This window comes from Taeniopygia guttata, chromosome 1 (assembly GCF_048771995.1).
Source record: "Taeniopygia guttata chromosome 1, bTaeGut7.mat, whole genome shotgun sequence".
Taxonomy (NCBI): Eukaryota; Metazoa; Chordata; class Aves; order Passeriformes; family Estrildidae; genus Taeniopygia; species Taeniopygia guttata.
Window position 1 is genome coordinate 5,279,004 of NC_133024.1, and position 15,903 is coordinate 5,294,906.

Sequence of the window (15,903 nt, forward strand, 5' to 3'; positions counted from 1 at the left end):
GTTGATATGGGCAAGGACAGTGGAAACAGGAGAAAAAAAGGTCTCAGGTCTCATAAAAAGAGTTCTCATATTTGGAGTATACAAAAGGGCATCACAGAGGTCTGATATGGTTTTTACCCCCATCTATTGTGCCTATGGGATTGCTACCCTTAGTAGGTGTAACATAGTGGTGAGTACAGAGGCCAGCTTGGTCGTGCCATCTAGTCCCTGTTGTATTAAAAGACAACTGAGGAATAATTGAGGTCTGCTATGGCCTTTTTGCCCCCACCTTACCATGCCTACGGGGTTGCTGTCCACAGAAGAGCTATGGAATCTTCTTGGTGGTGAATAAAGGGGCCAACCTGGTCTTGCCCTCTATTGGCTGTCTTACTTTGCTTGTAGTTCTTTAGGAAACTGCCCCAATACCTCTTACAGTTCTTTGTGTACTTTGTCTCAACAGATGCTTGTAATTACCATCTATTAAAACAGGAAAGCAGTCCTTGAGCTGGCTGGTGGAAGCTTGACTCTACTTTTTGGATGTCTTGCTGTTTCTGTGGTTGTCTCTCGGTCTCTGCTTGAGAGCAATCTTGTCTCACCCAATCTGGATGTTGTAGTCCATTCTTTGGGTTCTTCTACCGGGCCTTTAACTCTGGTGGCATGAGTCCATCCCCGCTCTGCAGTTCACATGGCTGATTCGGTTGTGAGCAGTACCTGAAAGGGACCTTCCCACTGACGAGTTAGAGGCTGATCTCTCCATGATTTGATCATTACCCAATCCCCAGGATTAATATTATGGATTCTGGAATCCAGGGTGGTAGTTTGAGGAATTCTTCCTCTATGTCTTAGCCCTTCTAAGGTTCGTACTATAGACATAACATATTTCTTGGCATTGGCGTCCACTTCCTCATAGGTAGAAACTTTCTGGGGTGAGGTTAAAAAGGGTAACCCAAATATCATTTCATAGGTGAGACCCCCAGACTGGGGATGTTTTAATTCTTAACCGGACTAAAGGGAGACATTTTATCCATGACATTTGGGTTTCAATCATCAGCTTAACTAGAGCTCTTTTAAGAGTTTGATTCATCCTCTCAACATAACCAGAACTCTGTGGATGCCATGGAGTGTTTAACTCCCATTTCACTCCCAGGGCTCAAGCAACTTTCTTCAATAATTTAGATGTGAAATGAGTTCCTTGGTCTGAATCAATCCTGTTCACCATCCCATATCAGGGAATGATTGATTCTAGAAGTGTTTGATTGATTCAAGAAGTGAATGATTGATTCTGTAAGTGTTTTACTCAGAATATTGGTATTGGCTTTAAGAGTGGGTACCACCTCTACCTAATGAGTCAAGTGATTTACTATCACTAGTAAAAATTTCCACAATTGTATCTGGAGAAGCTCAGTAAAGTCTACTTGGATGTTTTGAAAGGGCCATAAGGCTAGTTCTTGCCCTCCTCTGTGTGTTTTCCTCATGACTTTCCTCACGTGATTTGTTGACATCATACACTGTTCAGTTACTTGCTTAGCTATTCCAAACATTCCTATGCAGCCCCAGTCCCTTAGAAATGGATTGCTTAGCGCTTGTGTACCCTCATGTGTTGTACCATGCATGCCTTCCAGCGTTTTCTTGGCAAGGGGATTATTTAACACTTGTCTCCCATCCGCTAGTCTCCTCTGCCATTCGTTATCTTTCTTGGCTCCTGTTTTAAGGAGTTCTTTCTCTTCTGTCTCACTGAATACAGGGGCTTCTTGCATTTCTCTCATGGGGGTTAACACCATCATTAATTTTTCTGTCCCTGATCCTGTTGCATTCTTAGCTTCTAAATATGCTAAGTTGTTCCCTCATGCCTCTTGAGTCACCCCTTTTTGATGTCCTTTAACGTATACTATTGTCACTTCTGGTAATTGTAAGGCTTCTAATACCTCCAAAATAAGCTTTTCATGAGCCAGTCCCTTTCCCTTTTAATTTAATAGCTCCCTCTTTTCCCAAATTTTTCCAAAGGTAGGCACTACTCCAAAAGCATATTTTGTGTGTGTATATATTGTTTCTTTTTTCTGTGTTAATATTTCCAGAGCTCATTTTAGGGCATATAACTCACATGCTTGGGCTGGCCAGTTGGAGGGTAACTTTTCCTTTTCTATGGCCACTAACTCTCCATCTACTACAGAGTACCCTGACTCCTGGTGCCCCTGGATTGCCCTTGAAGATCCATCAATGTAGAAATGTCTTCCTCCTTGGAGTGGCTGATCTGTCAGGTCTTCTCTTACTTTAGTTTGATAGTTTATAACCTCTAGGCAATTATGTACTAGTCCCTCATCTGGTTCTCCATCCAAAAACTGGGGAGGGTTGAGTTGGTTACTTATGATTAGTTCTAAATCATGATCTATTAACATGGCTTCATACTATTTCTCAGCCTTTTGGTTTAGGATACTTCTGAATGAGGGGTATATATTTTCAATTTCCCCATAAAGGTTAATCTATTGCTTTTTTCTATGAGTAGCTTTCAAAAGTGTCTTTACCTATGACCTTTCAGTGGGTAACTTCACGAAACATTAGTAAATATTGTCACTGTATTTTGGATATTTCCACTGGTGTTTAGTTGCTGTAAATGGAAATACCTATTTCATAGAGGTCTCCTGGTCCCTTTGACTTTTCCCCATCTTTTCACTAGAGTTTTTCCTGCTTTCCTTAAAGGTATGCAATCCCATGGGTCTGCCCCACTCCTAGCCATAGGCAAAAGGAACCTTCAGCATTCCTGCACTCCCATTGTGACAAGAAAACAAAAGCAGGCTTGGCTGATCCAGAGAAGTGAGTTGAAATAGTCTTTGATTTTAGAACTAGGAAGAAGTGATTAGAGAGGTACCAAGCCAACCTATAATAAAAGAGCTACAGAATCTATTTTAGTTTTCCATACAGCCCTTTCCCCCCCCCCCCCCCCCCCAGAAACTGCAAAGAGCTTCCTTCTGACTGCCTCCATTGTGTCAGGGAAGAATTGTTTTTGAATGACCTCTATAAGCTTTAACAGGATGTTGCTTATTTGCAGCCATGGAGTTGCTTTTCCAATGTGTGAGTTTAGAAGCCAACTGGTTAGAAAATGTGCATAGCACATCCTTTGTAACCCCTCAAAGCCATGTGATCATTATCCTAAAAGCAGAAAACGGTGTTAAATTATTTCAGCTAAGCCTCCATACATTGCCAGTTCTAAGGCCTGGCTGTAGGGGTGAAATGCCCTGCGGTCTCTCACTGCATGCTGCAGCTCACCTGGCAGGAACCTGGGTTCCTCTCACCTGCAAAGCATCCTTCCACATCTGGACATAACTTTGGCCAAGAGTCTCAGTGGATTGCAGTTCTGACTTCAAGGGAAGATGAATGTGAGTGGCAGTGAGCACAACACTGAGCCCATACACCTCTGTAGTGAGCCATACACCCACCAAGGGCGTGTCATAGAACCAGATCACAGAATCAGTTAGACTGGGAAAGAACCCTAAGATCATCAAGTCCAACCAATAACCCAACACTACCAAGTCCATCACTGAACCATGTCCCTAAAGTGCCACAAAGTGCCATCCACCTTTTAAATACCTCCAGGGTTCATGAGTCAATCAGTTCCCTGACCCAGCCTAGATCTCCCCTGGTACAATTTGAGGCCATTTCCAATTATCCTATCACTTGTAATGGGGGGAAGAGAGTGACCCCTACTTCTCTGCAACCTTCCATTAGGCAGTTATAGAAAGTGAGAAAATCTCTTCTGAGACTCCTTGTTTTCTAGACTGAACACCCCAGGTTCCTTCAGCTACTCTTCATCCCAGGTTCTTTCAGGGTCATGCTCCAGGTTTCTATCACCTGTCCCTCACACGGCCTGGCTACAGGTCCCTGTCACAGGGTGGATCTGTCATCTGCTGTCTTGGGAGCCTTGGTGGGAGCAGAAATCTTGCCACAGAATTTGCGTATCAGTGGCAGAATGGATCAGGCTCTGTCACACTGAATTTTGGCTACAATAGCAGCTATTTCAACATGAAGATCCTAATATTCACTTTCAAGTTCTTCTTACAGGTTTACTACACCAATTACAGAGGGTGAGATGGTGAGATTACACTGGCTTCCTGATTTCATAGAATTTGATGGAGTCCTACATTTTTAATCTGATTTTTTTCCTTGCTCATCTGCCATAAATCCCAGCTCTTCTGATATTCCTGCATATCTCCGTTATCAATGGTGTGTGTGGTGTGTCACCTGTGAAATAGCTGTGCTGACTCATCACCTCCACCTCGACTGGAACAGGAGATCCCACATTGGTGAGCAACCTTGCTGGGAAAGGCAGAGTGTGTTAAACAACCTTTACATCACGCAACATGCTTAGATTTGGGCGTCTTTTTGAGCATCTTGCAAAGATGGAGGTTGCGTTTCCGAACGCAGTGCCTCAGCGAGGGGAGCCGTGCATGGAGGCATCCCGGTCGCTTGCAGACGCGGGGGGCGGACTGGCAGTACGGTGCCATTCAGGAAGGGGATAGGTGGTACCGGAGGGACCGAGGAGGGAGCGGAGCCGCCTCGGAGAGCGCTGAGGGCAGGGCCGAGCCGCCCGGCCTGCCCCGGCCACAGCCCCGGCCGCACCGCCCGCCGCCGCCGCCAGGGGTCCCCGCAGGCCGGGCGGCCGCACCGCCCGCTCGGGGGCGGGCCGGGCCATCAGCTGACCGGCCCCGCCGCGCCGCTCCCGGAGCCGCCGCACATCAGTCGTCTCCCTCGGCAGCGGCACGGCCTGCGGGATTTATAGTCGGACCCCGTCGCGTCTCTCGCCGGACGGCATCCCTCCCTCCCCTCCTTCCTCCCCGCTCCCAGCCGCCGCGATGCTGCCCCACTTAGCCGTCCTGCTGCTGGCTGCCGGCGCCGCCCGGGCTCTAGAGGTAAGTGGGGTAGGAAGCAGCGGGCGGGGGGCTTCCCGCTGCCCTCTGCCGCTTCTCCGGAGCTTTGTCTGTTCGCAGTCGCCCCCGCGGCGTGGGCTTGGCCGCGGCGGGGCAGGAGAGGGTTGCTTTCCTAGGGGTGTTCCATTCCTGGCTGCCGCCGCTCTCCCTTCGTCGAACAATAGAGGTGGCGGAGGAGAGCGGCTGGGAACTCCCGGGGCTGCCGCCCCCGGCCCCGCTGCGCGTGTCCGGCTGCCGGGGCGCCGCTTCTGCTTTGGGGTTGGCTCCGCCGGCGGCTCGGGAAAGGAAACCTCCCCCAGGAGCGGGGATGGCAGGCATGGCCCCGTGGCATACCGCCATGGGGTGGGGGCTAGGGGCGAGCAGCCGGGGCGTCTCCCCGGGAGGGGAGCGAAGGCGGGCTGCGGAGGCGGTGTACGCCCGCATGGCGGGGAGCGGCCGCGCAGGTGTGCGGCAGGGCGGGCAGCGCTCCCGGCCGGCTGGCGCAGTGGCCCCGCGGGAGGGAAGGCGGTGCCCGGCGGGGGCGGTGGTCGCGGCCGGCCCGAGCCCCCCCCGCGGGCTGGAGGCGCGGGAAGATGGCGCCTCTGCAGTGCAGCAGAGAGGAGGCGCCGGCAGCCCGCGCCCCTCCGCCCCTGCCCGCCCTCTTCCCTTCCTTCCTTCCTTCCCCGGGCTGGCTCCGCCCGCCCCGGCCGGGCGGCACCTCCGCGGGTGCGGTGAGGGCTGCGGGTCACCCGTGGCCGCCCGTCCGGGGGTGTGCGCACCGCAGTGGCTGCGGGGTGGGCTGGCAGAAAGCTTGGATGCCGGAGGAGGAGTTAGCGCGGCTGGGTGTCTGTTCTTCCCCCGCCCTACCCCCCGCCAGATCTCAAAAAAGAAAGTGTGGGAGGGGTGAGTCATATCCAGGTCTCCTTCGCTCCCTTCTTGCCATACTTCGGCCCGAAGACTTGGGCTTATGTCTTCCTCCTGTGTCAATACGTCCTTCTCCTGCGGGGGAGGGGGTCAAGGGCTGGCTGGGTGGCAGTATTTTCCCTGATAGCAGATACGGATGCTCGCGGTCCCCGCCCCCCCTTCCGCAGGGCATGGGGATGCAGGTCTGGGATGCTCATCCTTGGATGCTCTGGTGCCCTTCCCGGGAGGAACCCCAATATGCCACGAATAAGAGGAGACACACCGCTTCATACCAGCCCTCCGTCCCTGCAGCCAAGGCTGCCAGCCACGGGCTCTGGCTTTGAGGCATGATCTTGCCAACATTGAGCAGGATGTATCAATTTGAGCAGTTCTACAGATGCTCAGATGTTTTAAGTTTCCAGTTATAGCACTGGCTGGAGTTCAGTAGTTGCTTTCAACCGTTTCTTGTCTGAATGTAGCAGAATGAAATGTCCGCCTTGGGTATGTAGCTTAAGTAAAGAATGAGATTTTATTATTGACAATGCGTCAAGATAGACCATAGAAGGATGAACTTTTCTGTTGGCACTTTGTAGCCCTGGCCTTAATGATAGGCGTGTAGGTGTTGCCACTGCGAAGGTGTTAGAAGAAAGGAGGCTTGAATTTTGCCCCAGAACTGTTCAGGAGAACTGAACCTGTATGCTCGGAGACTTCTGTGATGGTGTCTGCCTTAGTGATGGTCAGAATTTTGAGAGACATCCTCTGTCTGGAAGCATTTACTGAAATGGGCACTGATGTTTCTGCAGAAGCTTTTTTGTCTACTGTCGTTCCATGTGAATGAATGTTTGGGGTTTGACATTTATTTCTTTTTTTATGTTTGATGGAGAAGTAGGTTTTAACATCTGGTGTGGTAAGGTGTTTGTCAGTCTTGCTTCTGTAAGGTTGATGTTTTGAGCGAGGCACTTGTTTTTATAACACTAAAATATTTCATAATAGGAATGGTGTGTGCATGTTTTGATCTTGAACTATCTTTTCATGCTAAAGGGTGAAATTTTTGTTTGAATTATATTTTCTGTAGATCTGTAGATTTTCTGTAGATCTGTATTTTCTGTAGATACTCTTTTCTGAAATGGAATGTTTTTCCTGTTATTTTAACAAATACTTCCTGGAAAGCAGCATAGAATCTGTACTTTGCTTTGTAATGTAATTTTGCTTCGGGAAACGGTATAAAGAAGAGAAAAAGCAGAACCAAAACAAATTCTCTCTACGCATGAAGAATTCCTTTCTAAAATTACAGGTAGATTAATAACAATTTAGCATCTTAAAAGGAAATACTTTGTAGTATGTGCTGGTGATGCTGTGGTTGCTTAGCATATTATTTTCTGACCCTCATGTGAATCATACTCATTGGCTGAGAGATGTCATGGTTTGTGAAACTGCCATATTCTGCAGTAGCTATTTTTGCATTTAATCTTTTTCAGTAATTGTCTGATTTTAGTAGATAAATGCAACAAACAGTAACTGTCCTTACAAATTTGTGTGAATGATCCCAGTTTATAAATAATTTTCTCTCATTAGAACACTGAGGCTTCTGCTATGCCTATTTTACTCTCCCTGCTCTAGCTGCCTGCTTCTAAGCAAGACTCCTCTACCAGCTGACTGAAATTAAGTTGTTAAGATATCAGTATCTCATGAGCTGGCCCTTCAATAAAAAGACAAAAAGAATGTTTCTTGACAGTGGGTAATGCTTATAGGCTCTTATTTTTGTCATTTTGGCATTTTTTTTGTTTGTTTTTTTAGTAGAAGACCCCAAATACTTGTTTCCTGCTTGTTTAGTTTCTTAGTATATCTTTCAAGAAATGACATTTAAATGTGGGAGGGGGAACAGTGCCTTTACTTTGCTTCTATTACAGACTTTCCATCCCTCTTTCTGTCAGTTCTGTTCCCAAATTTCCCTGACAAGGGTTTGCATTTGTTGCAGGAACCCTTTTGCACTTTTATTTACGATGCTGACATGGGATGGGTGGCTGATTGGGGTACATAGGGGAAACTCTCTGGGATCATCAGGATCCTTGGCAGTCAGGTGAACAAATGAGTGAGTAGAGAGAGGAAGCTTCTCCCTTGCTTTCTCATTTGTCTGTTGTTTGATAATTGATTAACAGAGAATTTTGAGGTTTGCATACTCTTCAGATACCTTTTCTATGGAAAAAACATGATCAACTGCTGTGCTTCTTCACAAAACATGTATGAAAACCTGAGAATGCTGACAGGGTCTTCATGCTTATTTTAAATTTAAATTTTTTTTCCCCGTGAGCTGTTTGTGTGATAGACGTAAGCCATCTCCCTTACCCATTTTTAATTGATCAGTACTGAATTATAGGGCAAACCCACAAGAAGCATAGATCTCCTTTAGTTCTTCATGACTTGTGCTTTGCATGTGTTTAATAAACAGTGAAGGATAATAAGCAGTTTGATTTATAAATTTTGTGAAGAAAAGGTATGACAATTTCTTTTAATTAGTAGTTCTATTCCAAAACAAAGCTTAGCAAAATAGCTGAAGAGTATAGTAACTTCCTCTAATTGCTTGACAAAATGACAGCTGTTTCTCTGAATAGAATAATTATTTTTAGTGATTCAGTAAAATAATTAACATAAGCTGTTGGGTGTGGAGGTTTGGCCAAGAAATTGGTAGACAGCATCACCTGAAGGAGGTCTCTGGTCTGACCCTGTGCCCAAAGCTGACCAGGCTGTGTGGGGCTTTCTGCAGTTGAGTCTTGAAAATGGAGTTCTAAGGACAGAGCCCGTGCCACCTCTCTGTGTAGCTTACCCTATCCACTGTTTGGTTGGTTCACCTGTGTTGGAATTCTCCAGACTTAACTGACATCCCTAGTCCTGAATACTGTGAATAATGTAATTTTGGCATCTTCCAAAAAAAGGTAAACAATAACAAGAAGTTGAAAAAATTGTGTTTTGGTTTGATAAATAAAAATTATATTTGACAAATGTCCATATATATGTGTATATATATATATGTATGCATACATGTTGGGATACTAGGGGACACAAGACAAATGATGGGCTTTGGACCTGGTTAACATAAGATACAACAAGATAACAGGATGCCTTGGCAAAAGCAAACAGAACTTTGAAAATTAGACCTAGATTGCAAGAAGATTCAATCAGGTTTACTGGAAAAAGAAAATCCCATTAAACTCTGTGAGCAAGAGATGTTGTTATATGCATAAGTTTGTGTATGTGATTTTAACCAAATCATTGTAGCACACATTGCTAGTCCCCCTGAAATAGTATCTAAGCGTTTGTATCCCACAATAAAATAAGATTCTGATCACTGAATGGGTCTTCCCCATCTCTTTCCATTGCTGACAATTGGTACCTCCGTGTGAGGAGATGAACCGGCCTGGCTGGTGGCATTCAGAGAACCCCTGGAACTGATGGTGAGGGTGAGAGAACCACATCTGGGCCCACAATTGCCTGTCTGCTGCAACTGAGAGGTGAGCCAGGGGAGCTAAACAAAGAACTAAAAATGGGAAAGGAAATGTCCAAAGAGAGAGAAGTCTATGAAACCATGCTCACCCTTCTGGACAGGCATGACTCCCTCATCCTAAAGGAGGACCTTAAGTCACTTTTAATCTCGTCCTGTGGAGAATATTTTCTAAGATGTTGAAAAAGCGGGAGTGGCCAGATGCTGCCGGCCCCCTACCCTGGTCTGTCTGTCCTCACTCTGACTCTCCCTGCCTGCTTGAAGCTGGCACCTCTTGTACTGAAGTGCAGCCACAGCCATCAGCCTTGGCCCTGCCCAGATGGAGGAGGGGAAGGCATCCTCATGGTCATTAGCAATATAGATTCAGATTTATGAGACTGATCCATTCCCTCCTGACTCTCATGAAAAATGGATGCAGTTATAGAAAAAGGCCCTTAAGGAAGGGGACCCCCAAACTTGGGGGAAATCTCGGCATTTGAAAAGGACTGTTTCCAAAAGGGGGAGGCCAGATCCAAAACTCTGGGTATTTGCCCTCAATGTGTTGGTCCAAGTATGATTTTGAAGGTTGTCCAATACTGGGAAACTGGAGCCGAAGCACGGAGCAGCACCACGGAAGACAGAGGTGCCCCAGCCAGTGCCTCAGAGCAGATTGTGACTGCTGCAAACCTCAGCCAAGCTTCCCAAAGCAGCCTTCACTGGACCACAGCAGCCCTGGTGGGACTGCCACCCACCAGCCACCCCAGCAGGAATGGACCTGGCAACCTCCAGCACAGGAACGTTGCTTGATTTGTCTGTTCATTTGATTCCCACTGGAGTTTTCGGTCTACCTGGACATACTTCGTTTGTTCTCCCTGGAGCTATTGCCTGACTCCACAGCTACCCTGTATAGTCCTGTGCAGGAGCTAAATATAACTCAGCTTTCCATTGGAAAGTGTCTCAGTATTTTCAGACCTATGCAGTCAAATCACTTTATGGCATCTAAATTGGTACAGTGTCAAAAACATAAAGTCTTTGAATTTAGTGGGTCACATCCCCCTTGTTGTTCTGCTTGTGATTTGAAAGGAGAATGTTCACCTTCAGATTTTCTGGGGTAAGAAGAGCATGCAGACAGTAGTGCCCTGCCTGCCTTCTTGGGATGTGGCTCTTGAAGTCTATAGGAGATGCTGTGCTATGTATGAATTTTATATTTTAATTTTTGGAAATGATGAGGTCACAGCTTTCTGGAGATACTCCTTTAAAATAATGTGTCTTGTTTCTGTGCTACTTTGGAGACTATTTAAATTGTAGGTAAGGACAGGGTAGGTGTCACTAACTGCATATGGAGAATTCTGACCACACAAGTATGTCTTTCAGAGAAGGTTTCATTTTAGTCAGTAAGGGAATATCAAGGCCAGAAGATTAAAAAAATGTAGAAGTGAAATAAGAGTTAAACTAAGCAGAGTTAAACTAAAATTATGTTTGTCTCTTTAAATATAATTGTTCAGATTTGTGCTGGTGGTTTGTTTTAGTCTGCTTAGAAACTTTCCTTCCTCTGTTATTTATTGTCTCTGACCTCAAATTATTCTTAGTCTCTTAATTTAAAAAACACGCAACTGTGAAATTTTGGTGGGCTCTTTTTTTTGGATGGGTGTGGGGGTTTTTTTGGAGTGGTTTTGTGTGTGTTTCTGTTTTTATTTTTACTTTTACAGAACCCTTGGTAGTTCCCTCTTCAATATACTTTAAAAGTATTATTGAAACTTCCCATACTGAGTCTCCCATTTTTGGTGTCCAGAATAGTAACTGTTGATCTTTTTGCTTTTGGTATTAGCAGGTTTATGTACAATATGGTTATGAATTTGTGCTTGCAGAATGAATTCAGTAATGCAGTTCTGCAGCTTGTGTTGTTTTGATTAGGTACTCAGAAATGCTTATCATAATTGCTGGATCACTGGCACTCACAACACACAGCTGGGGTTTTTAGGAATGTGCTCACTTAGAGCATAGCACAGGGGTGTTGGAAAAATATTTTTTAAAATATAGCTAAAAATGCAGTGTTAATGAAAGAGATTGTCAGGAGTGCTTCATCTCAGTGTCCCCTCAATTTTCAGTAAGCCTTTTAGTTTTGTAGTTGGTTTTCTTGCTAATGCAAGTCATATTATGGCTTGTGTGAAGAAACATTTGGTATACATACAGGTTTATTTCTTTTTAATAAAAATATATGCTTTTGTGTAATGGTGGTAGATACTGGCTTTTTTTATTTGTTTGTTTTTCTGCATGTAGGTTGTTAGATCCATATACTACATAAATCCCTACACCTTTCTGCCACTGACTCATTTAATAGTTGGAGTTATCTGCAGAACTAATTTTGATTTAAGAAATGGGTTTGGTTGCCTGAAACTGTTTGAAATATGTAGCCCAGTGATACTTGAAGGTACACATACAGCAAATACTTTATTAATGCTTGCTTAGCAAACACCCATGTCTCTGTGTCGGTTTCTCTCCCCAGTTAATGATGGGAGGCAATGAGAAAGGTGAATTAAAATTACATGCTTTGCTTGCCATGATTATCCCTAGGTAAACTGATGCTTCCTAAGTGCCCCCATTGTCTTTGAGGGTGGAAAGTCTTACAGACTTATATTTGGTCTTGTGCTTAGTGTGTCCCCTATACCATCACTGCTGTGCCCCTCACCTCTGCTTGGTGGTCTCTGCCACCCTCCTTCACTCATCCTTGAAGCTGCAGTGCCAGACACGGGGTTCAGCTGCATGTGGTTGTTCTCTTCCAGAAACCCCTCTTCTGAGTCTTCTGCTTGGATGGTGTTTGCTGTCCTGCTTTAAGTTTTGATTTATAATAGCATGTGGGTGTGTTTGACACAGCTTGTTGTTTTCCCTTCTCTGTGTGCAAGCACATATAGTTCCTACACAGATGATTTTTCTGACATGTCAGAAGGAAGAATTTTCTCTGAATGAAATTTAGCTCTTGAGATGATTTTTTGGATGGGAGGGAGCAAGTGTGTGTTGATGCCTTTGTCTCCTGGGGGAGTCATGGCAAAACAGAGTATAGGCTGTGGGAAGTCAGTACAGTTCTATTAGCCACATCTTTTTGTCAGCTTTGCCCATACCTTTATGAAGTGAGGCACTTGTTTTGAACAGTTATGGCCTTGAGAGATATACCCCCCCTCTGTCCTGGAACTGATACCAGTTCTGAATAAGTTTATGGTTCAAGTCAGTGATGGCTGGTCTGCCAGCAGGTTCAATAGGTCAGTGGACTATTTCTAGTAACTGCCAGAGGAAGTGAGGAAGAAAGACCAGCTTAAAAAAGCTTAGCCTTTCTGGGCTAGGATGTACGTTTTGTATGCCTATCTTTAGAACCTCTTGGAACGTGAACTGGAAGTAGTCATGCTGAGCCTTGTTCGGCTGTGTGGCATGTGCTGCTATCAATTGATAAATCCCAGTGGAAAAGCCTGTTAAGCTTTGAAGGGGAAAATATCACAGTGAAGCCTTGAAGGGGGAGATAGCACAGTGAGCATAGAGAACAGAGTAAGTTGATGTTGTAGTACGAAGAAGGTTGGTACAGTACTTTGGTTTCAAGAAACTGTTGCAGCCTTACCTCAAGTCCTGTGTTCAGCTTTGGGCACCCCAATATAAGAAAGATCTAAAGCTGTGTGAGAGAATCCAAAGGAGGGCTGGGAAGATGGTGGAGGGCCTGGAGGGCAAGCCAAATGCAAAACAGCTGAGGGCATTGATCTGTTCAGCCTGGAGAAGAAGAGAGTGAGCAGAGACCTCAGTGCAGTCAACAGCTTCCTCGGGAAGGGAAGATCACTTCTCTACAGTGACCAGTGACAGGGCCCAAGGGAATGGCTCAAGTTTCAAGGGAAGTTTCAGTTGGATATTAAGAAAAGGTTTTTTACCCAGAGGTGGTTGGGCATTGGAACACACTCACCAAGAAAGTGGTCATTGCCCCAAGGCTGACAGAGTTCAAGAAGCATTTGGACAATGCTCTTGGACATGGTGGGCTTATTTGGGCTGTTCTTTGCAGGGACAGTAGTTGGACTTGGATGATTCTATGATTTGTGTTTCCTTTTGTTTAAAGTTGGTTGCTTTATGCTGTGCCTATACTGGCATTTATATCTGAATCAGGAGCATGTGTGAGAAGGTGCTGGTGCACTGGGCTTTAGCTGTACTGCAGAGTGCTTGGAGTGACATCTTCTACAGTAGAACTCAACTAGACAATGTTCTCTAGGAACACATCTGAAACATGCTGGCCTCTCACCGGTGCCAATGGCACATAACTGGACTAATTTCCTGATTGGAAATGAAGCTCACTGAGGACTGGTGGAAATAGTTCTACTTTGCATGTCCTCTCAATTTCTAATGCAGTTGTAGCTGCAGAGGTAGTGGGAGGGCCAATGCCTAACAGCTGTGACAGCTTGTAGGGATACTCTGTTTGTCTAAGGCACTGTAACAGCAACACTGCTAAAAGAAAAATGTGAGTATTAAACTCATCTGGAAATTTCTTCTTGATTGGGTTGGTTATTGTAAGGATTGTAAGTATTGGTTATTGTTGGTTATTGCTGGCTCTCCTGTTTCCCAGTGTTACCTGTCCAATAAAGGCACTGGGTAGGCTGTTGCCATGGTCAGAACCCGTGGTTAGACCCCTGCCTTGTGCTAAGGCTCTAAATAAAGGGGTTAGTATATAAACAGTGTTTGCAAAGAGAGAAGTTCAGCTTGAAGAGAGTGTTGGTTTTCTTTTACTTTTTCATCACTCCCCTTTTTATAGGGGGGAATGGTATGCAGCCGTTTGGAGAAGACTGACTAAAGCAATCCATATCTCTTACAAAGCACTTAGTGACTCCTCTGTGTAATTTGGGCATGGTCACATCCACTGTTGCAAATGAAAATGTGCTAAGCTGGGCAGCGTGTGTGTGTCTGGAACCCAGGCTCCCCAAGCATCCCTTCTGAGCATTAGGGCCTTTGAGACTGCTGCTTAAAGGAGCAATTCCCTGCTTTGGGGTGGCTGTTGCATTCTCTTCTGGCTGTGAAGTGGGTGTTTTAAGGATGTAGTTTGTGTATAATGATTGAATGTAGGCTATAGCTGGCAAAGCTTGATGCCTAACCTGTGTCTGTGTGTGTGATTTTGGTTGGGTTTTTGTTTTTGTTTCTGTTTTGTTTTTTTTTTTATTTTATTTTTTTATTCCTAGGTGCTGAGTACTTATAATCTAATGAAATTCAGATAAATTATTACTTCAGATATGGAGAGGTCAGATTTTCTTGTGTGGTTTGTTTTTGGTGAAGATGCTGAACAGCTTTATAGATGTCAAAATAAAAGGACCCTTGCTAAAAGCAGTAATGATCATAGAGGGTAAATATGAAATAGGTGAAATACAAGTCTGAAATGGCACTGCAGGTTGTTGAGGTAGCAGACTGTATGTGCTTGTATGTTGTGTATGCATGTTAAAGATAACTAATGCTAATTATGATTAGCTGTATAGTGCCTGTCTGAGGAGACAGTCCGATGGACAGGGTTCATTAGTACCTCTGAAATTGTATTTGCTTGAGTAGAAAATGTAAGCTTGGGGTTGTTTTAGACTGCCTTCCTTTTTAATAAATAGTATATTAAATTCATCCACTGATATTATGCTAAAGTTTACCTCTAGAGTAACAGAATGAAAGATGGAGTGTAGCAGGTTGGGCAATACTGTGGTCTGACTTTATTTCCTTTGATTGTGTCTGCACAAGCAAATGTGATGTCAGCTCCCTGGCATTAGGCAAAATGGCAATAGTGACAGTGCATATGTAGGGTTGAACACTCCAGCTCCAGGTGATAAACCAAACAAACAAAACCATCTCTAGAACATGGCAATGTTACACAATTAGAAAAATAAACAGAACCCACGCTGACACTTTCATATAGATCAGTGAAGATTTCAGAGAATGTGTCTGTATTTTCATGCTCTTTTGCTGAAAGTTGTGATGCTGATAAATTACTTTATTATCCAGTACTTCATTCTTCTACACTGAGCACCTGAATTGTTTTTCAGCTTTCATCTTTTATTTCTTCCTAAGAATAATACAATTAGGTTTAGCAGCAGAGTTTAGACATTATGCTTGAGTTGAGGTAGTTTTAATAAGTTTTTATAAGAGACACCTATTTATAATTAATTTATGGTCAAATACTCAGGTGACTTGCAGAAAGGTTAATGCTCTAGCATCATGTATTTTTCAGAATTTTTATCAGACTAATTTAAATGCTACTCCTCTATTCTTATGTTTTCCTCAACTAACAATCTGTTAAGAGTTCCCAGCTATTTTTTTCTTAGATTTGTTCAATTAAAATAAGAATTAAGAAGGAATATAACTATCATAGTTTCAGTAATTTCAAAAGCTTTTAATGAGCAGCTCACTTATGGCATTGTATTATAAATGTTCTTTAGCATTACATAAAAAATTTTGCAATCTTGGAAAGAGAGGTTTGGTCAGAGTTGCAATGTCTTCTTTCAGCTACTGCTGTAGGTATTTCCCAGTGTGATTCTTGGAAGTGCAAAAATAATCAAGGTATGCAATGCATAAAGAGAAAACCATGGTCAGTTATTGTCATATAGGTGATAGTCCCGGTTTGATGTTTCACTGGTACGCTCATTTTTT

At 44.4% G+C, this 15,903-nt stretch overlaps 1 protein-coding gene across 7 annotated transcripts in view; it reads left to right on the forward strand.

The window, feature by feature from the left end:
- Window positions 1-4,622: 4,622 nt before the first annotated feature.
- The window catches only part of APP (amyloid beta precursor protein), a 133,008-nt gene continuing 121,727 nt past the window's right edge, over window positions 4,623-15,903 (forward strand). For 5 of the 7 annotated variants that reach the window (XM_030260268.4, XM_030260330.4, XM_030260419.4 and 2 more), the window contains exon 1: window positions 4,623-4,883. In XM_030260268.4, coding sequence (XP_030116128.4) covers window positions 4,827-4,883 — 57 coding nt within the window. In that variant the 5' untranslated portion in view covers window positions 4,623-4,826. Of the gene's footprint in view, window positions 4,884-5,628; window positions 5,784-15,903 lie in introns of those variants that run through there. The other 2 variants (XM_072922419.1, XM_072922579.1) reach the window with 2 other exon arrangements.